We start from the raw sequence: 26404 nt of genomic DNA, 5'->3' as shown, positions 1-26404 counted from the left end.
CTCCTTCCTAGAATGCCCCTCCCCACACCTGCAATCATCTGAGAGGCCATCCCAGGTCATCCCATCACCTCGCTGTTATGCATGTCCCCTCCTACCCTTGTTTCCTCTGCCACCACACTGGGAGCCCCCCATGGCTCAGCATCCCCAAAGATCCCCAGAACTTCCACCTACGGGCTCCAAATCAGACCATTCACCACAGGGACGATGACAGAAAGGGAAGGGACCCCACCTTGTCCCTGCTGACCTGGAGAAGAAGCCAACACGCTCTGTCTACTGTCACCTCCGTGGTTCCAGTCTTACTACCCTAATTTATAATTACTGCTGCCCAAGAGTCCCCTTCCGCCAGGCCATCCTGCCATAACCTCAGGCAAAGATTGCCACAGGACCCATACTTTCATCCTCCAACCTAGGAACCCATGCCCACACTGCCAGACTTGGGCAGCCCAGTTTCTGAGGAGGGCCACTCCTTTGCTCCACACCCCAGCCGTCTCGGGGTGGAGGGGGCACTTCGGCCTGCGGAAGGCACTAGGAGGCAGGGCAAGAGGGCTAGGTGCTGAGACCCTGGGTCTCCAGGCCCATGTCCTCTCTGCCCACCTGCAGGGGGCTGTGGCTTTGGGCCCACAACCCCTCTGCCAGAGTTCTGCTCGTCTCCTCACAGAGGAAGCATCTGTTCTGTCTCCCAAGCAACCCAAACTGCAAGGCCTCTGCTCACGGGCGTTGGCCCAGAGAACGCGTCACGGTCACTTTCTAGGCACGTCTGCCTACAAAGTGGAGCCCTGGGCTGTCCCATCAGACGTATCCTGATCATTCACTGCTCACGGGCCAGGCTGGAGTGGCCGTTCGCGACGCCCTTCGCCTTCCAGAGAGAGACAGCTGCTCAGCAAGAGCGGAAACCCTGCGCTGCATCTTTCCCCAAACCACCAGCACTGCCAGCTTCCTCTCCTCCCCTCCCCCCGCCTCTCCTCTCCCCAGTGTCTTCCCAGCTTTCTGTGAGGTCGGTTTTGTCTCTTCTCTTTCAGTAACACAGAGCAACGTTTCTCCCACTATCTCAAGACCCAAGGAGGTGGTGCCTGGCTGACGGGGGGGTCCCTGGGCATAGGAACCACCCACTCATCCCCGCCTCTGTGTCTTTCCAGAGACCTGTTCCATCTGTCCAGTGAACAAGCCAGGAAGCACTTACTGTATCCAGATGTGCCGAGGTCTGCCGTTTCTCCCTCAGATCTCTATTTCTGGTTCTATTTCTACCACACACACCCACATCTCATGCCCACTTCACTATATAAGTGGCCCCTACCTCCAGTCTCTACCACAAATGGTCCCAAATAAAGCCACATGAAGAACTCTCCTCATGCGTTCTCCCAGCTGAGGAATCTAGAATCTAGTGTGGTCCTGATCTTCTGGGGTCCAACCAGATCTTCACACAACCCAGAGCGGATCCTCAGGAACGGGGGTTTATAAACAAACAGAACCCCACCTGACAAGGGGGTGGCTATGCGAAGACAGCTTTCTTATTTGAGTCTAGCAAATAGTTCTGTAACTTTAAACATTCCCAATTTCCCTGTTTGGCTCATTCAAATGTGTAAATACCAGGTTTGCTTGAATAATAATGGCAAGAGCATTTCCAGTTTTTGCGTTAGTCCCTCCCGGTGTCAAAGAGCTTTCATATCCACTGTCTCCCTGATGCCGAGAAAACCCGGGGAAGGGAGGCAGGGTGCATTTTATAAACCAGTGGGCTCAGAGAGGTCAAGCCACACAGCAGGGCTTGCACCTGTCCTTCTCAGTCAGGCCCACACTCTACATCCTGCTAGTTAGCTGGCTATAACCGAACAGTTCGCCAAAGCCAACTGCTTCACTAAGCGTCTGCTCTGACCTCGACACACTTGTTATCTCAAAGGCAGATTCATCTTGTCTTATAAAAAGTCAAACCTGCCCTGCAAGCAGGTGTTACGATCTCTTGGTCCAATGAGAACCAAAAGGAGAAATGTGTCAGAAAACCTAGAGTGGAAATCTGACCCGAGGCCAAAGAACCTTTAAACGAGTCAACCTTCCACTGTTTTCAGGAAGCAGGCTGTGGTCTTAGATGGTGCCACACCTTCCACCAAACCCTTAACACACAGCTGTGTTCCCCCAGAGACCACGTTCTGGTTTGAAGGGAAACAGAAATTGGGGTGGTGGGCCTGCGAAGCCCAAGTTCATTGCCAAGAGACCCTCTGGAGAGCACTGGGACAAAACTCCACCAAGTAGGGTGGCCACAGGACCTTGCTCTCTTCTAAGATGTCAGCAGGTTGGGTGATGCACCAAGAGGGGATATTCCTGAGCCCCGAACTCCAGCCAGTCCTATAACAATCTACAGCCAGATTCACACCGGCCAACTTTGGCAAAACCATAAAGGGGATGTTCACCCAGCCTCCTCAGTCCTGTAGAGGGTAAGCTCGGATACAAGAAGGGCAAATAACATATGGTTGTCTCTTTGGTCAATGGGTCCCTAACTCGGCTGTGCATGACTCTCACCTGAGAACTTAACCCTGAACCCCCAGTACACATTCACACACCCCTGATGGGCTCCTCTGCTCCACCCCCAGACTGCATCCGTTTGGTCTGGGAGGGGGCCACTGTTCAATGTGCTCTTTCATTCTGGTCATGCTACAAAAAACATTCTATGTCAGAGTCTAAGGAAAAAAAACAGCTCAGCCAAAGGAGAAGCAGAAATGAAGCAGGGGAAGAACGCAGGCAAAGAGAAAGGGAATAACACAGACAGTGGGAAAAATGGGACACGTAGGTTTCCTCACCCCAGACAAGCATACTTTGATTTAAGTCCATATACATTTTTGGGGGGAAGGAAAATATGAATTGACACTCAGGACAAATTAGGAGATTATTCATTTTACAAAAGAATTTGGCATCAGATTCCTTTAAATAGCAATCTCTGCTAGTGCATTTAAAATAGGATTCCATTTACAGAAGTGTGATTTACACAAAACCACATCTGTTACATAAGGCTCGGAAAAATAGCTCTCCTCCCTTGTAGTCTGGCCAACTATAGAACCAGCCCCATCCAGATGGTCATCTATTTTCTTCGCAAAGATCCCCAAGCCCAGCTTTCTGGCACCTCTTTCTGTATTTCACCTGATTCTTAGGGACCATCCCAATCTCCAGTCTTCCCTAAACTCAGGAAGCAACTGCTCCAAAATCTTTACACATTCACCCATTCATTCGACACATATTTCCTGAAGGTCTATCGTGTGCTGGGCACTACTCCAGGAATACAACTGTGCACCAAAACCAACACATCTCTGCCCCATGGATCTTTCTTTTTTTTAAAAGATTTTATTTATTCATTTGAGAGAGTGCGTGAGCAGGGGGAGGGGCAGAGGGAGAGCAACAAGCAGACTCCCCACCGAGCTTGGAGCCCAAGGGACACGGGGCTCAATCCCATGATCCTGCAACCATGACCTGAGCCAAAAATCAAGAGTCGGACGCCCAACCAATGGAGCCACCCAGGTGCCCCTGCCTCATGGACCTTACATTCGAATGAGAGTGACTGACAAGTGAATCGCTAAATAGAATCTATGGTGTTTGTGATGGTGATAGGTGCTCTAGGGCCAAGAATGGGGCTGGTGTCATAACCTTACACGGGGATCACCAGGGAAGGCTGCAATGGAAGGTGACAGAGGGTGATGAGGAAGCAAGCTGAGAGACAGGAGGAGTTCCAGGCAGAGCCCACCTGGCAGGAGGGACGTTAACTGTGGCTGGAGCCCCCAGGTCGAGGTCAGAGTTAGGAGGTGGGAGAAACCAATCACAAGGGGTCATGTGGGCTAATTGCAAAGACCAGCCTTTGTTCTGAGGGAGACAGGAGCCCCTAGGAGTTTTTGAATGAAGGGTGACATGATCAGACTCCTTTTTTAGGGGACCCCCTTCTGGCTGCTGTGCTGACACTGTGGGGACATGCAGGGAAGCAGGAGAGAACAGCTGAGATGTGGCTGAATTAATTCAGGACAGGGATGATGGGGCCCCAGACCAGGCTGGTCGCGGTGGAAGTGCTGAGATGTGGATGGATTTGGATATATTGTGAAGGTAGAGATGACGTGGTTGGCAGAGGACTTGGATGTGGGGTGTGACAAAGGAAGGAAGGAGTCAAGGGTGGCACCATGATTAATTGCCAGAGCAGTGTCTGGGACCGTGTTGTCATCACCAAGATAGAGAACCAAAGGAGAAGCAGGTCTGGGGCAGACGGGAGCTGATCTGGGGGCGTGTTACAACGAGATGCCCATCAGATACCAAATGGACATCTAATGAGCCGTGGAGGGGTTGCGGGGTGCAATCCTGGAATTCGGAAGATGTATGAGCTGAATCAGGTGATCTGGTAGCAGTCCACACATAGATGGGATTTAAGGATGGGTACGATCACCAAGGAGTGAGTGCAGATGAGACCTCTGGGGACAGCCTGAGGGCACCTGACATTCAAGAGTTGGGGGGAGCGAGGAGTGGAAACAGAAAAGAAACAGCCCACAGCTACAAGGAAAGCCAGGAGTGTGGCACCCCGGAAGGCAGACGAGGAGATGTATTTCAACAGGGAGCCATCAGTTGTGAAAGCTGTCAACAGATCAAGCAGATGAGAGCTGAAAACTGACCCACTGGGTTGAACATCGTGGTGACCTTCAGCAGGGCTTTTGGGTAGAGCGAAAGGGGACAGAGCCTGACAGGGGACTTGGAGAGAGGAAGAAGGGGAGCTGGAGGCAGTGAGGGCCAGCAAGGGGCTGAGACAGAAGGAGGCGGGGTCCATGTTGCCTTGTTTTGAATGGGAGAAATTACAACATGTTTGTATGGATCTGAGGGGAGGGGAGGGAATGGAATGTCACTGGAAGGGGGAAGGGGGCTAGTGCACAGTAGGAGCCGGGCACCCTGCCGAGCACCAGCCTAGGTCACAGAGTATGGACACAGGTGTCGACAGATGGCTGGCAGGGGCTTGTGCAAGCTTTCTCAGGATTGCGTCTCTTTTCACAGTTGAAACAGGAAGCAAGGTCAGGGGCTGAGAGTGAGGGTGGGGGAGAAGGCAGAAGTGTTGTCTAGGAAAGTGGGGGGGGTTGCTGCATGGACTAGGGAACACAGGGGCCTGCCAGAGAGCAGCACCGAAGGCCCATTCCACAGCAGCTTGAAGAAAGACATGAAGGCAGCCCTCTCTGCCTCCTCTTCCCCGCCCCCCAATTCTCCCCCATCCCCTCCGCGCTTCTCCTGCTAACTCTTCCCGTCCTTCCCACTGCCTTCCAGCTTTAGAAACTGCTTGGACCTCCATGGAATCGATACTGATACACTTGGTCACTTCTGTGTGCTTCTTTTTCAATGAGGCCTTTCAGGAAGGAGACATGAAATTGATGGGGGCTTGCTTTGGCAGATGCGTGTGTGTTGCGGGGAGCCGGGCGGAGGCTGCAGTCTGCGAGAAGCAGGGGGAGCATAAGGCAAAATGTCCAGATTCCCTCTCAATTCTTTTTTCAACTTCCTTCCACTCCCCCGGTGCCCCACAACCTTTGGATCTCGAATTTCCTTACCTAAATCGCAGACTGAATAGTCTCCACCTCATTGTGGTTCAAGCTCTGATTCTCTAATTCAATTAACCTTTCCAAAGGCCTGTAACAGATCCCAGACTCATTTGCACGCATTTATGTCATTTAACCCTGTGGTCACACCAGGGCTGCTAACTCCACTGATGAGATGGGGAAACTGAGTCTTGGAACAGTTAAGTGACTTGCCCAGCTAGCTGGGATGCCTGGCTAGCTAGATGACCCAGCTGGTAAGCAGCAGAGCCAGGATTGGAGCCAACATCTTGCTTCAGGTGCAACCCCACTGATCCCGAGCTCTAGCCTTCCAGGCCTGGGAAGGTCAAGTCAGACTCATTTCCACTGAGAGGACACACGGGTCTGTGTCAAGCTCTAGCCCCCAGGAACTGAAGTCCTTAGCAACACACAACCAAAGCCCAGCCACACAGATCTCGGGTCAGAGCCAAAGAGAAGACAGTGGAGGGGCAGTGCAGGGTCTGGTCACCCTGGGGAGGCCACGGAATGTCCTGGCTGGCAGACAGGAGCCCTGATGGATACTCTGGCCCAGAACCCAGGGAATCATAACAAGCTGGGGAGGAGCTGCTAAGCACTCCGCAAAAGCGGAGAGGTGGTGGTTGCTAATTCCGGAGGTGGATTTCATCATCAGTGAGGCTCTGATAGGACTTCCTCCGAAAGCCCAGTAGCCAAGAACTCTCACTTCCTCGAGTGAAGGAGAGCCCCTCCTTAGGGAAGTAGGGGATAGGAGCCTCCAGGTTCAAGAGGGGGAGGCTCACCCAAAGGGCCCCAGGCAGCGTGAACCCCCACCCAGCCTCTGGGTCACCAGCTCCTGGGAGCTGCAAATGGCCAGACCCCCTTCCTAAAGCACAGCTCCAACCATGCCAGGCGTGTCCAGGGGCTCGCTGCTGCACATGGGGAAAATGCTCCACTCAAGGCTTTCCGGATCTGGCCCCCACTGGCCCCCATTAATTTAGTCATCTGTGACTTTATTCACTCACGAAATTCACCCACCAAACATATATTGAGCACCTATGCGTCAAGTGCTGTACTAAGTTAATTCACAAATGAGTCAGATGTGAGTGCTCTGTGTGCACAGCCGGTTAGAGAGGAGATCCTTATGCACGCAGAGCGTGGGGGGCCCCGAGGCGGGTATCTGACCAAGACTGCAGGGCTGGTGTGGGCGTCCTTGCTTGCAGGAAGAACCACAGAACCAGATGACTGGCCTTGAGGAGGGGCCTGGGGCCCCCTTGAGGGATGCTGGGGTGGAGAGGCCGGCCATCGAGGCACAGAAGTGGGGACATGCTTCCGGAGCGTGAAAAAGCAAACGAAGTGGGGGCTGGCCCAGGGAGCCCCGCTCGCAGAATTATACACAGCAGTCCAAGTCACCTTCCCCCATACCCACCACTCAGTTAGAAACACATTAATAAGGATTCTTAAACACTAAAACCTTTCCTGGGGCTCCTGAGTGGCTCAGTTGGTTAAATGTCTGACTCTTGATTTTCGCTCAGATGATTTCAGGGTCATGAGATCGAGCCCCACGTCGGGCTCCACGCTCAGCACAGAGTCTGCTGGAGATTCTCTCTCTCTCCCTCTGTCCCTCCCCCCCCCAAACACATAAGTAAAACCTTCAAAAAAAACAAAACAAAACAAAAACAAAACCTGCTTAAACTTTTATCAATACAATGGCAATTATAATACTTAAATGGGAGAAATTAACATGTTGTATGCCTTGAATTTATACAATATTATATATCAATCACATTTCTTGAGAATAAAAAAGCTAAAACCTTAAAGCCCAAGTATTTAAAGTGTAAAGGGGTGAACAGTCACTCTCTCGATGTGTGTACAAGGATGTCACCTTCACGGTGGGTAATGGATATAGCGTAATGTCTACTAATAGGGTACTAATTACAGTGAAACAATACGCCCTCTCTACTTATCTGGAAACATGGTAATGATGTCACACATACACGCTAAGTCGTCTGCCCTCACCATAACCCTATATAGAAGACACAGAGTATCTCCACTATACAAGGGGAGAAACCCTGGCACAGGGAGCCTCAGGAACCTGCCCAGGGGTAACCTGTCCAGGTAAGTAAGTAGTGGAGACTGAATCTGAATGCAGGACCTATGCCCTTGACCACTCGGACACACTGTTTTTAGATCAAAGACATAGTGACAGCTAAAATAAATTTACAAACCTATGTTACTGTATGGTCCCATTTTGTTTAAATATGTGTGTACCTGTTATGTATGTTTATAACAATCTGGTTGAATCAAGTGAAAATTTGGCCTCTTTTGACTTACAAAAAGCAGCACTCTGGTATGGCTCAACCTAGCATGTGTGTATACGAGCAGGGGTGTGCACACGTGTGTGCATGGGCACACGCGCACACACACAGAGTCTGTAAGGATGTATACCAAAGAGCCTTGTTAGCAGTAGTGTTTGGGATGGTGGAAGTGTACTCAATCTTTATTTCTCTACACCTTTTCCTATTTTTCTGAAAATGTAACATTAAGTTAGACATTCTTCAATGGGTGACCCTGTTTTCTCACTGCAGCTGCTGAAGACCAGAGATCGCTATGTGACATTAAAATGTATGCAAAGTGCACCACGGCATCAGAGCCAGTGCACCCATGGCCGTGTCCCCTCTGGAGCTGAGAAGCCAACACGTGGACAGAAGCCGCCCCACAGAAACGGCCCAAAATTCAAAGGGAGGAGTCCCGCCACAGGACTCAGAGCATTATGTCACCCCATCCTCATCCTAGCTGATGTTACTACAGCTGGGAAGGCCTCCTACATCACTGATGGCACCAAATCCACCCCCAGCACCACGGCCAGAGAGCTGCTCACTTGACACTTGGCTCTGTTCAAGTGTCTTGGAAATAGGAGGTGATGTCTTCCTCCAAATCTGGAAGGAATCAACGAGCCTCTGGTGCTCTCAATAAAGTACGGCTGACTCCTAGATGCCAAGGTGAACGACTGCAGGAAGAGGGGCGGGGATGCGGGGGAGGGCCCTGAGGTCAGATTCAGGCAATGATTCAGGAGCAATCAGCCAGCGGCCATACGGGGATGCAGTTTCAGCAGGACAGTGAGCCAAAGCAGACAAGGTGACTAGGGGTCCCAGGGTCCACTGAGAGCCAAGGAGAGCCCCTTCTGGGCAGGATGCTTCTGACCCTAGCATCCTTAGGGCAACTGTAGCCACGTTTGTGTTCCCCACTCCCTGCCCCCGGCTCACTTACCACCTTCCAACATCCGACACACTTTAGTTTGTTTACATTTACTGGGAGGTCAGCAGCACAAGGCAAGGATCTCTGGTTCGGTCAAGTGTCTCAAGTGCTTAGAACAACATCTGGCACATGGAGGGAACTCCATAAGTATTTTTTTTTTTAAGATTTATTTATTTGAGAGAGAGAGAATATACGAGCAGGAAGGGCAGAGGGAAAGGGAGAGGATCTCAGACTCCCCGCTGAGTGTGGAGACCGACTCGGGGCACGAACTCAAGACCCTGAGATCAAAACCTTAGCAGAAACCAAGAGTCACGATGCTTAACCAACTGTGTCACCCAGGTGCCCCTCCATAAATATTTTCTGAATAAATGAATGAATGAATGCCTAACTGAAATGTCACCTTCCTCAGCCCACCTCCTGTGCCACTTGGCAGAATTAATTATCCCTACCTCCGAGTTTCTATGCACTTTCCATTATCTCTAACATCGCACTCATCATACTCTATTATAATTGCCTCCACCTCCTTGAAGACAGGAGCCTTCAAACTATCCCATTCTTTTATATTCTCAGTGCCTGGCAGAGGGCCTCAGGCTGTGCCTACTCAGGGGACAATCTTGATATACGTATAGGAGAAAAAGGACGAGGGCCAGGACCCTGGTTGACACTGTCCGGCGCTGAGACCGCTGACAAGGATCTTTGCACCAGCAGGGCTAGGGAGGCAGTGATTTGGTAAGACTACTTTCCGAACAATCCAGCCTGAGACCCATCCAAGCGGGAGAATGCTATTTTAGGTCTCAGAGCACGAGGCTGAACTGAGTGCTCTAAAGAAAAGTCAAGAAAGAAAGTTAATGAAACGCTCATTTCCAAAAAACCCAGGCTTGCGGCTCCCACGCTCATTCTGGTCCCAGGGAGGGCCCATCCCCAGCACTGGGACCAGAAGCGCACGTCCCGATGGGATCGTCAAGTGGCGACGGCCTCTCTGACCGCGCTGGTTTTGCCAGAGGATGCCGGTTATTTCGATGTGGGCCCCACACCTGGCACTGCTCATCCCTCGTTCCTCCTTCCTCTGGCCCTGCTCCTAGCAAACCTACTCAGCATGCTGCCACTGTCCTTCCTGACGTCACCATCCATTCACTTGCCACCTACGGCGCGCTGGGTGTTTCCATCAATGAAACGGCTGCTCCCCCTTCTTCACCGCACAGCTCAAATACCTCCTCCTCCAGGAAGCACTGACATATCAAAGGATTTGGATCCCACGTCCTGGGAACTCTGCTGGTCCCACTGAGACAGGGACTGCACCTACTCTTTCAGCATAAACCGCAAGTGCTTCCTGAACGCATCCCGCGACCTCCGGCTTTTGTGCGGGTGGCTCTCGCTGCCTGAAACGCCTGCGCTTGCCTTGCCCCCTGGGGGACTCCTTCCTCACCTTCTCCAGCTTTCTCAGTGAAGCCCCTCTTCTCATGCCAGGGCATGAATCCCCCTGCTTTCGCATGCTAGCACGTTCCTCCAATGCATTCTATGTGTTTTACTGGACGTACTGGACTTATTTATAACACTCCTGATGGCCCTACTCACAGAGGGGTCATTCTGAAAGAAGGAATGTTCTACCCTTTGCCTAAAGCTTTAGGATTTTATTTGTTGCCTAAAGGAATAAGCAAAAAACTAATCATTACAGCAGGGTTTACGATGCTTCCCATGTGCCAAGAACTTTAAACAGGCCATGTCAATACCCCTTAAGTCTGCAGACACCAATTCATCCAAGAGACAAGGGAGCTGATGCCCAGACAGGTCAACTAACTTGTCCCTGATCCTAGAGAGGCAAATGCAGCATCAAGATTTAGCCTCTGGCCTATGTGACTCCAAAGCCCCACGGCCAGCCTCTAGTGCAGCCTCAGGGCCCAGAAGCGGCTCCCTGATTCTCCACGTGCAGGGGATGGCGCCTGGACTCCAGCCACCTCCCACTCACAGTTACAAATGAGCTTCCGACCCTCTAATCCCTTTCTACTTGCCCAGAGAAATCACCTCCAGATCAAAGATTCATTAAGACTTCAGGGAATCTGAAAGTGACACCGGGATTTCCCCCCCGCCAAGAGACCTGTGGTTAATTTCTTTGGGGCCCTGGGGCCACATGCATTTTGTCTGGCTGCTGGAATCCTTTGGCTCAGGGGCAGCTGCCAGACCACATGCCTGTCTGGCTTTGGACTGGGACCTCTTCAGCAAGAAAGGAGACAAAGGTGGAGCGGAAACAGCCCCTGGACATGCTCTTTGAGAAAATCACCCAGCTGTGGGGGAGGTGGGGGGGTGGGGGGAGGCAGGGATGGGCAGGTCTCTGGGCGGCAGAGCACAGCGGGCTGAACTGTCCTAAAACCTACATTTGCTTCTGAACTTAGCCCCTGCCTGGCAGGGAGGCTTGGAGGAGCCTCTGAGGACACTAAATTCTGCTTCGTGAGGCTGTTTTAAGGGAGAAAAGAATCCAGGTGAGAGTGTTCTTTCTGTCACCTGCAAGTGTCTATGTGTCATTCCACTCAACGCATTTCAAGGGAGTCTCTGTCTCTCCCTACCACCTGGCCAGCCTCAGCCCTGGATTTAACATCTTAACGTCCACATCCAGGGCGCTGCACATAATGGGGAGTATCCAATAATCCAATATGGGTGTGGGCTGGACTCAACCTCATCCTGGTAGAATACAATCTTCGTGATGATAGATCAAAATTCTTTTCCCTAAGCATTTTTGAAGGAGGCAAATAACAGACTTCCCTCCTTGCTGGCGCTTGGCTGAGGCCAGTGTCATCCACAGTCCCTGACCTTCTTCCGGGGACTGTCTGAAGAAGGCTGCTGAGCCACGATGCTCTGCTGAATCTTAGGAACCACGGTAGGGAGCGCACAAAGCTAGGATATGTGGACGTATGTCCCTGGAACTGCTCCCCAGTGTTCCGGTGATACCAGCCAACGCCAGACCATAGTCATCCACCCACAGGACTCTGAGGCTTCCACAGCCTGAATGCTGAGCCAGTCTCCAAGGCTGGCAAGGACTCGGAGGCCAGACCCCCCCAGGCCCCTGAGCAGCTCCAATGGGTAGACAGGCTCTCCCCCTCCCCAGGGAGTTGATTCTGCCATAGAATGCCTCTGATACGGGGAAGTGCTGACCAGCCAAAATCTAGCCCCTCCTGAAACAAATCCCACTTTCCAGAGCCACATGGAGCACATGAACCACCTCTTATTCTCAAAGACCCTCAGTGAGTCGAAGTCAACCATCGGCCCTTCTGGGGTTTTCTCTTCTACAGACTGAACTACACATCTTTCTAGACTGACATACTCCTCGCTCTGCTCTGGACATTCTCTAGGCCAGAGACTCCAAAGCTTTTTTTGCGTCTGACCACAGTAAAAAATACATTTTACAAGGCCAATCTTTACTTGTGTGCACGTGTGTGTACCTCCAAAGCCAGCGTCGTGAATGCTTACCTTCTTACGTGTAATACACCTGGATGCTTTCCAATCTATTTCACTCTGAAATGCTCTGCAACCCACCACACTGAGTTTCTAACTCAAAACTGAAAGGGCTGCTCTGGTTTCACCGAGCAGGTCACCCATGTCCAGCCTTAACTGCTTACTTAGCTCAGACCCTAGGTGGGAGGGCACATCCCTGTCCCCAGAGCTGTTAGCCTATCCAGGCTGCAAGGAGTCCTTGGCATCATTCGGAACAGGGATCTCCCCAGCTCAGCACTTCCTTTCCCCACGCTGCTCCTCAGCCCAGCAAACACACATGCACACACCAGCAGCGACAACACGTGGACCAGGAGCTTGTCCCTACCCCATCATCGTTATCATTTACTCTGAACACCTAAAACACCTTTTCTCCACCCCTCTCACTTTCCAGCGTGTAAGCTGGGGGATCTCAGGAGAGCAGCAGAGATTCAGGAAGAAACCTGAGTTTTGAAAACAGCGGTAGGTAACTGACAAGGTGTAGGTAACTGACAAGGCGTCTAGTCTGCACTAGACTGGCAGAACCCACCCCCCATGGGGCCCAGAGCCCAAAGGCCACTACCACTCCAGCCTGTCTTTTTAGATTGGCCTGTGTCCATCCTATAATCTGGTCACCAAATCTTTTCCCTCACCCTTTATCTTGGTCACCATAGCGTACATTCTGGTGATCAGGAGAAACAGCTACAAAGCTTCGTTCCACCACTTGTATAGGATCCAGACTTCACCTCCTAAACCCCAGTCTTCTTATCTGTAAAACGTGGCTAATTATTTCTGCTCGGCCCTCCTCACAGGGTGGTACTAAAGGTAAACAGGTGTGAAAAGGCTTTGTAAACTGTAGAGAGCCAGGCAAATATAAATCGTTACATAAACTACATGTTCTTTTGTAAGAATTGATGGCATTGGCTCTGTTCCCCAAATTACAGCCCTGCATCCTCTGTGTTGGGTAAAGGCACAGTCTCCATTGTCAATCCCCAGAAAGCATCTACACTTCACCCAAGTGCCATGTTAAACAAGCCCTCCCTTGGGCAGAAATCTAAGGTCATCAAAAATTCATCACTCGCAGCAGCTGGTGGACCCAATGTCCCCGTCATTTGTTCCTTCATTCAGAAAGAGAAGTAGATGTGGAAGAATTGGTCCAAAGAGCCGTCAACTGAAATACAGCCTACGCTCAACTCTTGAGGCCAATCAAGGAAACAACTCTTCAGGCCAAATCAAGGGTAGGGAGGGCATCTGGCTGGCTCAGTTGGAGGAGCATGCGACTCTTGATCTTGGGGTTCTGAGTTTGATGAGCCCTATGCTGGGTGTATAGATTACTTAAATAAATAAATAAACAAACAATAAAAGAAAGGGTGTGTAGGAGTGGGAATCAGAGTCATCTTAGATGAGACTTTGGAAATCATCATTACCCTAAGAGCCACCAAGTAAGGAGGACTTACTAAGCCCATGCTTTCAAAGAATTATTTCCAATCTTCACTAAGATGCTCAAGGCAGGTATTATTATTTCCATTTTACAGACGAGGTTAAGAGGTTAAAAAAAACAAAACAAAACCAACTTGCTCAAAAGCATGTAGGGAATTGGGTGAACTCTAGTCTGCTTTTTTGCATTCAGTGTTAAGCAAGAGGAAGCGCCACCCCCACCCCAGGCTGATGTCAGGCTCTGCCAAGGATGTGGCTGAAATAATGGGCTTGAGGTCGACCCTGGAGCCAGTGGCCCCCAGAGTGAAGACTTCAAACCAGACAGAAGGCTTTAGTGGTCAGAACAGAAAAGTAACTTTGGCCTTTGGCAGGAATGGGAAGCAGGTGCCAAGTCCCCAGGGGTGGGTCAGATTCTTCCGCACAGTCCAGGGTCTGTGCTCTTTACAGAGACCTGAGGACAATTGTTTCTGGACTGGGCATTTGAGTGCTCGGTGATAAAAGAGAACCTAATATCACTTCTGTTGGGACCCCAAGTTAAAAGAGGAAAGAGGCAATACATGTGCCTCTCCAGTGCCCCAGGTTCTCCAAAGGTCACCCAGTGCCCATAGCCCAAGGTCAGAACACCCTGGCTGGCATTCAAGGCCTTTCTGATCTGGCCCCAACCAAAGATCTCAACATTTCCTGATCTAAACCTGCCCCAGCCAAAGGTCCCCAGCCTTACCAGATGGCCTTCCCCATTCCTCTTCCAACACCTCTTCCAACAGGCCATGCCCCTCACTGCTCTCAGCAGAGCCAACCCCACCCAGCCTTGAAGAGTCAGCCACAGACTTTGTCCTCCACCCAGTTCCTCAGACACCTATGACCCTTGGAGCCATGGGCCTTCTGGTCTAGGCCTGCCTTGATAGCTAACTGTTGCATTGGCCTGCCTCTCTCTAGACCCCTCCACCCAGATGCTAAGGGCCCTGAGGAGCAGGGAGGCCACAGGTTATGTTTCTGTGTCCCTCACACAGCACTTGCCATAGGCATGACAGGTATTAAATAAACGCTGTTGAGTTAATGAGCAGATGGGTGGAAAGAGGTGGTAGAGTTAGAGGGGACCCAAACCTCTAAAGACACAGGTCCCTTAACTCTGTAAGCTGGTCCTCATAAGCCAGTCTTTGGAAGGAATCTTAGCTCAGGGCCAGAAGGAAGCTGGGGGTGATGTGGTTTGGAGGCCACTGAATTACAGCTTCAAGCCCACCATGCAAGACAGGTGACTCTGGTCCTGCTAAGACATCTCTAGAAAAGAACTTGGCTGCTACTCAATTTTCCACCTCCCCACCCTCACAGCTGCAACCAGGATTTTTTATGAAAGGTAGTTCTAATAATCGCCCAAAGAAAGTAGGCTTTCGTGGTATATGCACATAGGTAATGGTGGTCCAGCCTCTCAGCACTGCCCAACCATGGATGGGTATGTGTCATATGAAGATGGGAGCTGGCGAGACCCCGCATCCAGCTCCCAGCTCCAGGGCAGCACTCAGAATGAGACTGGCTTCCTGCCATGGAAAGGATGACTTTCACCTATCCTCTGCTCCCCATCCCACTGTCCCCTACCCAAGACAGAATGCCAAAGGCCTGGCAGGACCGGAACTCACCTGCCTTCTCCATAGACATGGTAACTTCAAAATGCATTCTCTGGGGGAACTAGCCTAATTCTGTAGAGGATGAACTGAAATTCCAGTACCTTCTCTTCCCTAAGGAATAGGCAGACCCAGACCTCTTTTTCCCCCAGACACAAAGACACACCCCAACCCGGCACAGACCATCACAAGATACCTCTCCAGCCTGACACACAGGCCCTCAAATGTTGTAAGTCTGGAGGTTGTGGGGGGTGGGGGGCACTCTGGTCTAAAGCCAGGGTCAGCCTGACTACCAAGTGACGTCACAGACACCCTTAAATCTCCATTCAGAGGGGGAGCCACTTGGGACCTCTGGGAAAATCTGCCCCAAGTGCTCAGAGACCCCCAAACCACACCTTATTACCCCCTCTGAGGGCTGTTCCCCAATCAATCAATGAGCAAAGTATTCAGCTCCTACTGTGTTCCTGGGGGTGCTGGGCTGCCTGCCTGAGGGATCAGCTCCTCCAGGGAGTCCAATGCTTAAGAGGCAAAGGTGTTTGCTGGTCCTCAGGCCAAAGCAGCTGGGGTTTACAAGTGGTAAATCTAGAATATCCCCCATCTATGCCAAAGATTCCATTCCTGCCCCCTCACCGTCTAAGATGGTTAAAGTCCTAGCTCCTCCTCACTGCCCTTCCAGGTCACCCACCTGTGCTCTCCCCCACCCCGCTGGCTCAGTCCAAAAATCTTCCCCCAAATCTTAATTAGGTATGCAAGCAGGGGGCCCTAGAGTGGATAGGACAAGCCCCTTTCCCGCAACCTGGCCCTCCCTCTACCAGGCTGGTTTCCCAGTTTGAGAGGAGAGCTCAGCAGCCCTCTGCCTGGGGTCTAGTGGGCTCTCCCGGGCAGCGCTGGTGGCAGCGCGGCGGGAAACCGGGAACCCCATCCCTGTCGGCCAGCCGCCTCCACATCCTGGCCGGGCTCCCTCCTCCAGCACGCCTGGAGTTGGGGCCAACGAGCAGGATCAACAATCCAGAAACTTTCAATGGATCAAGCCGACTGGGAGGGAGAGAGGGAAGGGTTGGGGGGAGGACGGAGACCAGGGGAGACTCCAGGGCAGAGCCCCCGCTCTTCACTTACCATCTTGCTCACATCCATGACCGAGGCTGCAGGGCACCCCCCCACCCCTTGAGATCCCGCTTCCCCCAAATGCTGCTCCCGGCTAATTCCGCCCCGGTGGTGCCATGCTGCGGGGAGGGCGGCCGGCAGGGCCCCCGCGGACCGGGGAAGGCGGCGGCGGCGGCGGCAGGACCGAGGCTGGACCGGAGAAAGGAAGGGAAGGGGGAGGGGAGGCGAGGAGGGGGAGGGGGCCGAGCGCGGAGCCGCAGCGCGCACCGGGGGCGGGCGAGGCGGCCTCCGCGGGCTGACCGCGCGGCCGAGCCCCCTGGGGGCCCGGGAGTCCCGCGATCAGCTGGAGGCGCCGCGGTAGGGGGCGCAGGCCACGGGGGCCCGGGGGAGGGCTGTGCGGGCAGCGGACGGATCCCCGGGGCCGCCGGAGTCTGCGGCCCGGGAGCGCGGCGAGGGTGTGATTTGAATAACAAAAGGTCGCTTCTCCCGGAGCCCCGGCGGCCGGGATCGCAGAGCGGGGAGCGAGGCGCCGGGCCCGCCAGGAAGTGTGTGTTTGAGTGCGAGTGTGGTTGGGTGTGCGCGCGCGCGCGTGTGCGCGTTTTGGTGGTGGGATCGGTGGGACTCAGGAAGTGAGCGGGGGAGGCAGCTGAAAAGGAGCGAGATGGGGGCGCAGCGAGCCGACATTCCAGTGGGGGCAGGGGGTCCGCTCGGCCCCTCCCCACTTGGCTTCCCTGCACAAAGGCGGAATTCAGAGCCAGTTGTTTGCCTCCTGCGGCTAATCCGGAGGGGACGCCCAGATGAGTCTGGGGTCCGCAAACAGATGGGCGCATAGAAGGAAGTGGAACAGGTATCCCCGGAAGGCTCTGTGCCCCGCACTAGTGAGCCAGGGCCAGCCCTTCCGGGAGCGAGGGAAATTGGCTCCTCAATGCTGTCTGCCCCGAGCGCAGAGCTTTCTCTCCAGCCAGAATACCCGAACCTTCCACTCCTTACTCAATGCCGCGTCTGCCCTAAGAGAAATGGGAGGCAGATACTCCTCTCTGCAGAAGACACAGCTGGTGGCAGAAAGGGGCTCCGGGGAAATGTTCTTTTGGGGCACAGTCTCCAGAGAAAGCCTGGACACCCAAGCCCATGGTTTCAACGGGAGCTGCCTCAAATCCTCTGATGAGTGGGGAGGTTTGGGGCACAAGCCAAGTCAGCTGGGACCTGAGGCCACTAACACCAACCCTGCTATACTCAGGTGAGGAAACTGAGGCCCAGAGCAGGGGAGTGATTTGCCCCAGGTCACACACCTGGCAGGGACCGTGGGGAAGGAGAATCCTTAATAAGGAAAGTGCAACCCAAGCCAAAAAGAGCTTCCCAGGGTACCACGGAGCACCCGCTTCTAACACCCTTTCCAGTGAACAGGTGATCGGACCCATCCACAACCCTGGTCCTCCCACCCACATCAAGAGGCCAGGCCAGGAAGGTGGCGCTAGCCTAGTAAGTCCCCCATCCTGGCCCCAGGGCCTGCTGGTCTGACTAGGAGGGCCCCCTCCCCTTCAAATCCGAGTTCTCAGTCTATGAAATAGGGAATGTTTCTCTGCCTGCCTCCTGGGGGGATGTGAGAACAGCATGATATAAAAGACAAAAATAGGACAGGAATGTATGGGGCTTTCACTGTGGTGGTTATTTTCATTTCCCGGCTCTGGAGCTCAGTTAAGGGGCCCTCAGCTTCAGCTAAGGGATCTCTGGGTCCGGGTCTCTCTGTCTGTCTAATCCTGAGTCTGTCCTGCCCTGCCCCAGTGCTGCCCCTGGCAATCCCAGCTCTTGTAGCACTGTGCCCCAGCTGGGGAACTCAGGAGGCAGCCCTGGTTTGCTCCCGTGTGATGGGCTCCCACAGTCCCTTCTATTGACTCATGTCCCCAGGAGGAAGGAAGGAAGCTTGCCATCACATCCTCATCGGCCAACACTGACCCCCGAGGTAAATAAGGGCCAGGTGAATCAGCAGGAGTCACCCAGTGCAGAAATGAGTTTGGGGTTATTTGCTGCCTGATTAAATGTACCAAGATTTACTTTCTTAAAAAAAAAAACAAAAAACTAATAAGATTTCCTATATTTAAAAAATATTGTGAACTGTTAGGCCTGGGGTTGATCTAACAGATCAAGGTCTGTAGATCTTGGCACCCTAGCCAGCAAAGCCCATTTTCTCATTAAAATGGGGATCCCTGGATGGCCTGGGTAGCTCAGTCAGTAAGCATCTGCCTTCCCATCAAGTCATGACCCCAGGGTCCTGGGATCAAGTCCTACATCGGGCTCCTTGCTGAGCGGGGAGCCTGCTTCTCCCTCTGCCGCCACTCCCCCTGCTTGTGCGCGCATGCTCTCTCTCTCTCTGACAATAAATAAAATCTTTAAAAAAAATAAAATGGAGACGGGACACCTGCTTTGTATTGCATACAAGCAGTAGGGTCAAATGAAAGAAATTTCTCCAACTATCTGTAGTAGGCTGAATGATGGCCCCCAAAGATAAAAGGTCCTAATCCCTAGAACCTATAAATACTACTGTACGCGGCAAAGACTACACACGTATGATTAAGTCTAGGATTCTGAGATAGGAAGATGATCCTGGATTATCTGGGTGGACCCCAGATGCAATCATGTGTATCCGTCTAACATCAGGGAGATTTGACACACAGAAGGGGTAAAACGATGTACTAGAGGTCGGAGTGATATGGCCACAAGCTAAGAAATGCTGGCTGCCGCCTGAAGCTTGCACAGGCAAGGAACAGATTTTCCCCTAGGGCCTCTAGAAGGAGTATGGCCCTGTCAACACTTTGATTTTGGCCAAGGAACACTAGTATCAGACTTCTGGTCTCCAAGCCTGGGAGAAAATAAGTTTCTGTTGTTTTAGCCACTGAGTTTATGATCATTTGTTACAGCAAACACAGGAAACTAATATGCTGCCCAAAGGTCAGTGAGGGCTGGTGTCATGCTGCCTTGGGCCTACCCTCTCTGTGGACTTCCTCACTGGGGAGCGGCTCATGTGACAGCAGAGGCCAGCCAGGAAGCAGGTGGGCTCTCCTGCTCCAGTGGGGGAGGGGGACTGGAAAATAAATAAGTACCCACACGCAAGCATGTATATGCATGAACGCACACACACACAGAGGGTAGGAGCAAACACCGTCTTTAAACAAGTTGAGCTTCTCTACCTTGGCTAACCCACCACCCTGCCAGGCCCACCCAGCACACAAACACCTTTGGGTGCCTGCCTTTCCTACCACTCCTCTTGGGCAGACAGGTTCAGACTTGGAGAAGAAGTGAGAAGGAAGGGCCTGCCTGGGGATCCCCCTTGCAGAGTGGTTGTGCCACAAGGCATTCCGTGAGGCTATGGGCCGCTGGCTCAGTCTGGGGGAGCCTCTTTTGAGTAAACTGGACAGAAAGAGAAACAGCAGGTTCAGAAGTAAAAATGCTGTGGCCCTCCACTGCTACTCTGTCCTTTCTTCACCAGCTCCCAGGCCATTGTAGCCAGCTGCCTACTCAGCATCTCTACCCTGGGGGCTGCACTGGGAGTGGGGTCTCAGTCTCCCAGGCATCTCACACTTAAGGAGTCTAAAGATATATTCTTCTTCTCCCACTGTTTTCACATTTTCTGTCTCTTCTATGGTTCTGCCTCCACTTAGTTGTATAAGCTAGAAACTTCGAAGTCAGCCTTATTCTTCCATTGACAACCTTCTCCTCCTACCCCATCTAATCAGATTCCACATCCATGTAGTTCTTTCTTGCAAATAGCTTCCAATCTTTGTCTTCCCTTCTCATTCTGACTGCTCCTGTGCTGGCCAAGACTTTCAGCAACGGCCTCCTGACTGACCTCCCTGCTTCTGGTCTCTTTCCATCTAATTAATCTTCCACACATCTAATCACAGCTCCTCACTGACCCACCACAAATGGGGGAAAAAAAACCCAAAAAAACAAAAAAAAAAAACAACAACCCAAACCTCTCCATAGGTCATTTGGCATTCAAGGTCCCTACTCACCTGGCCCCATCTCCATTCTGGTTCATATTGTCCCATCTTCCCCCCACCCCATCAATGAGGTCCTGGCCCATCAAATTGCTCACACGTGCTCAGGATGCTCCTGGAATGCCCTTCCCACTTTCTCAGCTTAAAAGATTCTTTCTCATCCTTCAGGACCCATCTCAGGTGTCACCTTCTCTGTGAAGCCATCCCTGACCCATCCAGACATAGCTGGTCACTGGAGTCCCTTCCTACAACGGACAGCCCGGTGTATAGCCTGAATCATCTTGGGAGGGGATGGTCTGTGCTCTGGGCTCTCCCTGGTCACCTGTGAACTCCCTTGGGCACATCCTGCCCTGCCTCTCAGCCAGAATTTCATACCTACATCACCGCTTCACCTTTAACAACTAAAAATTAGGGAATGGACCCAGGAGGCCCATGGAAAGGTGCAGTGGATGAGTCCTGGTAGAGGGTGACACCTACAGGAGAACTGTGGTTCTGCAGCCTAGCCCTACAAATCTGTACCGCACTGATGGGCCAGGCTGCCAAGCCCAGGGCTGGACCTCAGAGTACGTTCGTTCCCAGGAATAAGGTTTCATCCAAACAATCTTCCCTCCAAAAGAGCCTTACAGAATGTATGTTACTGTGCTGCCACTAACAATAAGCATCTGCAGAGGGCTGTGAGGTTCAGAGAATGCCTTTTTGTCCATTCTCTTGTTGGATTCTTAAGACCATCAGGTAAGGCAGATAAAGCAGATATTACGCCAACACCTGTTTTGCAGGTGAGGTCTTGCAGAAGAAAAAGTGTGCCACTGATACCCGAGGAAGGCATGAGATGGGGAGGGAGGGTCCAAAGGTTAGTTAGCTTTGCCTACGGTGTTTTAGTATTTTATAAGGGGGATGTCCTGAAATACTATTATTTGCATAACAGTGGATATTACAGAAGGAAGTGTAGGCTCTGGAGACAGACACTCTCAGGCTGAATTCTGGCTCCATTATTTTCTGGATATGGGCAATTTCCTTAACCTCTCTGTTAGTTTTCTTACCTGAAAAGTAGGGCTTATAGAAATCTTCCAGGGTTGGTGTGAGATTAAGCAAACTGATGCATAGAAGGCCCACTGGGCAGTGGGAGGCTGCCCCGGCTCATCCCCAAACAGTCATTTCATCTAACTTGGAGGCTAGCTCCTAAAAAGTTCTAGATGATTTTTTTTTAATGCTTAAGTCAAAAGAAAAAAGGATAAAAAGCCAAAGGTATCAGTAGTTATCCTGATTAAAATGACAGTAAATAAATAGGTTTACAGGGAGAAAAATGAATAGGTTTACACCCTCTGTATCTATAGCCACTGAGCTCCCCCAGCTAAACAGGAGAGGACACGAGGACACAAGCCTCAGCTGCTGCTGAGTGACGCCTACTCTTCCCGTGGGGAGCTGCAGCAAATGAGCCTTGGTCAGAGCAGGTGACCCAGCCAGCCTTCCAGCCTGGTGGTTCCATGGCCAGCGCTCCCACCCGGCTCTCCTTGGGCAGAATGTGCCCTTTTCACTGTGTCGCCCTGATTCCAGTTGGGATAACCTTCCACTGCCTCTCTCTGGGGGGATCTGACCACACTTAAAACTCAAAAAAGAGAAAAAGCCTCAAGAAACACAAGTGTTCCTGGGCCTGGAGTGTATCTACATATCCGAAGGTAGAGCGATCACATGGCAAGTGGGCAGGTGGGCACTGGGGGTGCGGGGCGGGTGGTGGTGGTGTGTGTCATGCCGTGAATAAAAATAACAGCCGAGAACATTACTGAGTCCTGAACGTACTAGGCCTGACGACCAGCACTTTTAAAGTACTATTTCTTTAGTCCCCAAATAACCCTGGATACTAAGCGTTACTATTATTGTCCTTATTTTACAGATAAGAGAAGGAGGCCCAGAGAGGTCAGGTGACTTCCCCAGGGTCCCACAGCTAATAGGCAGGGGAGCCAGGTTGAAGGCAGGCAGCGTATTCCACAGGTAGCCCCTCCCCTGGGCATCCCCGACACTTGGCACTGCCCTGCCCATGGGATACCTGCCCTTACCAGGGTTGGCAGGCAGTTTAAACTACGTAATTATCAGTATATATTTTTATTTTCAGGCTTTTCTTCATTCTAAAGCCTTGTGAATCAGTTGTGAGTACTCTGAATTCCCCTGCCTTCCCCGAAGTGACTTGCATAAATTCCCAAACCTGGGCACTGGGCACCTGTCATTCAAATGCAGGGCCTGCCTGTGGCCTCTTGGTCCCCAATCCCCATTCCCCACCCTGCGCCTGTGTGCTGCTGTGTTCCAGGTGTCTCCGCTGTGGGTCTATCCTGTGGGGGGGGGGGCTCTCAGAAATGACTCCTTAAAGTCGTTTCAACATCTCCCCTGGACGGTTTTCATCAACACACAGAACAGACCTCTATATTAGAGACACCTGGCATTGTCCCAGATATCCCAATTTCTGAAACCATAGTTCAAATAAATATGGACTGTAAGGCACCAGGTAGAAGGGACATGACTGCAACTTTGGCAGGGAGCAATGACTGAAATTTGAGGGCATGGCCGGGGAAAATCCCAGAGCCACAGGGGAATGAGGCGAAGTCAAAGACCAGGAGAGAATACAGCTGGGGACCCGTGGGTTAATAAAGTGCTGGAAAAGAGAGTGAACTGCCATGCAGAGACTCAAATCCCCACCTCCTCCAGGGATGCTGAAGGTTACAAACAGGTTCAGCTTCCATTTAAACATTTTCTTGCCCAAAGCTTTCACGTGGAACCACCGCTAAGTCTTGACCACTTGGAACAGACCTCTAATTTTATACAGAATCCTCACTCTTTGCGATCAGTGTGCAACATGCATTTTCCAGGAACCCCTTGTGTTGATTTTCACAAGGTGGTCCAAACGGGAGCATGGGTGGTAAGCTCCATAAATCCCCATTAGGAGCTCTCAGTAGGCACAATGCCACCAAATATCCCTGTAAGGGCCTGGCCTCTGAGCAGCCACTCAATAAAGACTTCGTTACTGAAGTATGATCTCAGTGAGTATGTTGTTGAGCCTGCATTAAACCTCAGAAACATCTGTGTAGTGCTCTGCCCATCACAGGGGACGCAGGACAAGGGAACTCACCTGCAGCGTGCCTGGCATGAGATCAGATGCTCTTTAGTCCTCCCTGACATGGATGCTGGGCTACAAAGAAGCTGGTGACTTCCCAAGTCCCATGGATGTGACTGCTACAGGTTGTCTACTGCTGACTCTTCACTCCCCCCACTCTCGTATCTATGGCCCATCTTCCCAGGGCAAACTTGAACATGTCAAAAACTCCGTTCACAGTCCACTGTCCATCAGGACAGTCCATCAGCCTTCTAGGAGTAAGGCCACAGGAGCCCCTCCATTGGCTGGGATGTGTCTCCCCCAGGGCACTCTCTGGGCACCAGCTGGGGATGTTGGAACTGTCCCTGGGGACCTGAGCATAAATGAGTAATGAGATGAGGCATGACTTGTCACTTAGTGCTGGGAGAGGTCACGTGCTCTGCAATCATCAGACCCCCTCCAGGACCAAGGAACACACTCAGGAGCTTGGGAGTGCCACCTACCATAGAAGGTGCCTGGAAATGCACCCTCCTGGGCAGGCAGGTAAGGGGCCAGGGTTCTCCTAGGAGGAAGAGCCAGAGGTCCAGGGTGCCCCCTCTCACTCTGACACAAAATGTGCATGAACCCACGTGGCTTAGTCCCTGTTTTATCACCCACTTAGTCCCAGTTTTATTATTTAGACCTCAAAATCTAGAATTTTCTTTCTAGTCCTGCCTACCAGTGGCTCCCTTTAGTGCTCCAGCTGCTGCACGGCCTCAGCCATGCCAGAAAGGTGCTCCTATCCAGAGGAATGGGTACACGTCAAGGGCGAGCCAGTGGGCAGACAGCAGTTCCAAACTGACAAAACCAGAAGGGTGCCCAGAGTTCTCAAACAATTCAGGGGGACGAGACGGGCCGGGCAGTGCCAAGCTGCTATGGGTCCCTGCTGTCTGGGGGACAGGCACTTCCCCCAGGCCAGGGGGGTGTCCCAGGAGAGCGGTGTGTGGACGGAGCCATGAAGGGAGCCTGGAGGCTGGGGATCATCAGGCACGGCACATGCAGGAAGACAGGACAGCAGGGTGACCACAGGGGGCAATGTGACCAAGTGTGGCGAGGGGACTAAGGCAACTGTGATTCTGATCCAGCTGAGCAGAGCCATCTCCCTGAGCAGATACGGGGGGAGGAAGAGGGAGTTCCAGCTAGAACACAGGCTCACATGCACGCAGCAGAAAGGCAGACAGCCACCGTGTACTTAGAGCCAAGCATGGACTCAGGAGGTAAAGCAGGACTGAGAGAGCTCTGGGTGAGAACCCGGCGCGGGTCCAGGGGAGTCCAGCGGCAGAGGCTGGGCAGGGTGATGGCTCCTACAATCCCTGCGGATTTTCTCACGCCCAGCGGGAGAGGAGCCAGGCTGGAAGCTGCAGGTGGTAAGGGGCCACAGCGGGGAGCAGGGCAGATGGAAGCCAAGATGGTGGCCATGGCTTCAGGAAGGGGACAGCAGAGAGAAGAGGGATGTAGGGATGACGGAGGGGCAGAGGAAGATCTGACCCTGGATACCGGGGGGGAACGGCTGCTGTTAAGAGGAATTAGGAGGAATCAGGACAAGGGCCCTGTTTTCTAGGGCGGTGAGGGACACCTGTGGTTGTCAGTTTGCACTGCTGGTTGGCCACGTGCGGAGGGAGGGCGAAGAACACAGTGCGGCGTGAGCAGCTGGGGCCCAGAGGCACCAATTTGGAAGTCACCTGTGTGTGAGTCCAGAGAGCCAGGAGGGCCATTTGGGAGGCTGGCTGGGTCTCAAGGTTAAGAACCCAGCTCAGGGCAGGCTCAGGTGAAGGCAGTGGGGCTCGCAGAGGATGGGCCATTTTGCCGGCGGTGGGCTGAGCAGAACTTTTGTTTTTAATTCCTTTTGGACCTTAAGTACAATTTTCAAACCGATCCTTTCAATATTTATAAGGGCTGCTGCTTAATGAAGTCATGAAAAGCACTTTCCGAATGTTCCTAGCCCCAGGGATGTGGGAGGTAACTGGCCTGCCAACGGCCTGGGCATCAGCATTTGAAAGCTTCCCCCAGGAGACGCTGATGTGCAGTCAGGACTGGGAACGACTGCAGGGCTGCGGCTAGGGCTCAGGCACCTCCGTCCCAGTCCAGGCGGAAGCCGCAGGCTACAGGAGAGGAGGAAGCGGGGCACTTCCCCTAGCACTTCTACACTGGGAATTTCTGAGCTTTCACCTGGAATTTTCCATTCCTTGGCCAAAGGTTCAGTGTAAGCGAGAATCTCTGAACCCCTTGCCCCGGATGGATTTCTTTTCCCTCTTTGCACTGCCACACCCCCTACACCATTAAACGCGGTGTCTGTGGGCTCTCTCTGCACATTTGACATCACGGGGCAAAGAGGGACTCCAGGCACGGCTGAGCAAGGCAGAGACGCCTAGCATACAGCCTGGAACTGACATCCATCCTGCAAGATAAGACTCTCCAAGAAAAATGGCCCGGTCTTAGGATGCCTCTTTTAGCTGGTGGGTTCCCGGGCAGCAAAGATCTGCTAGATTTTTAAAGCATCTCCAGGCAGGCTGTGGGTGGCCAGCGGGGGTGAGGGAGCCCACTGAAGACACCGAGACAGATGGGAGCCACTCAGCCAAGTCCCTGAGTCAGCAGACAGCCTGGAAACCTCCACTCAGGGGGCCGGGGCTGCCAGAGCGCTCTGCCCCTGCCTGCCCGGCTCCGCCTGGAGGCAGCAATTTCGGGCACCCTCAAACCAGCCAGCCCAGAAGCTGTCAGCCTCTCTCACTTGCCCCTCCCCGGGAGGACAAGTCCAGGAATCTGTCTCTGCCCAGTTATCTAATAAGCAAAGACCTGTCCCAGAGGCGTAGACCAGGGCAGGAGGTAGCAACCCAGAGATGTGCGTAGTGACCACGGGCTGGCACTTATGTGCTGGAGGGGGCG

General features: G+C 52.5%; 1 protein-coding gene across 2 annotated transcripts in view; it reads right to left on the bottom strand.

Annotated features, from left to right (window-relative positions):
• The window catches only part of HIP1 (huntingtin interacting protein 1), a 148460-nt gene that overhangs the window by 62679 nt on the left and 59377 nt on the right, over window positions 1-26404 (bottom strand). Inside the window, exon 1 of one of the 2 annotated variants that reach the window (XM_034669985.1) lies at window positions 16418-16651. The exons of the other annotated variant lie outside the window; for it this stretch is intronic. Within the exon in view, the coding sequence (XP_034525876.1) occupies window positions 16418-16435 (18 nt within the window). The 5' untranslated portion in view covers window positions 16436-16651. Of the gene's footprint in view, window positions 1-16417; window positions 16652-26404 lie in introns of those variants that run through there. 2 annotated transcript variants of the gene reach the window in all.

This window comes from Ailuropoda melanoleuca, chromosome 10, assembly GCF_002007445.2.
Source record: "Ailuropoda melanoleuca isolate Jingjing chromosome 10, ASM200744v2, whole genome shotgun sequence".
In the NCBI taxonomy this organism is placed as follows: domain Eukaryota; kingdom Metazoa; phylum Chordata; class Mammalia; order Carnivora; family Ursidae; genus Ailuropoda; species Ailuropoda melanoleuca.
This window is presented reverse-complemented; position numbering and strand designations above follow the sequence as displayed.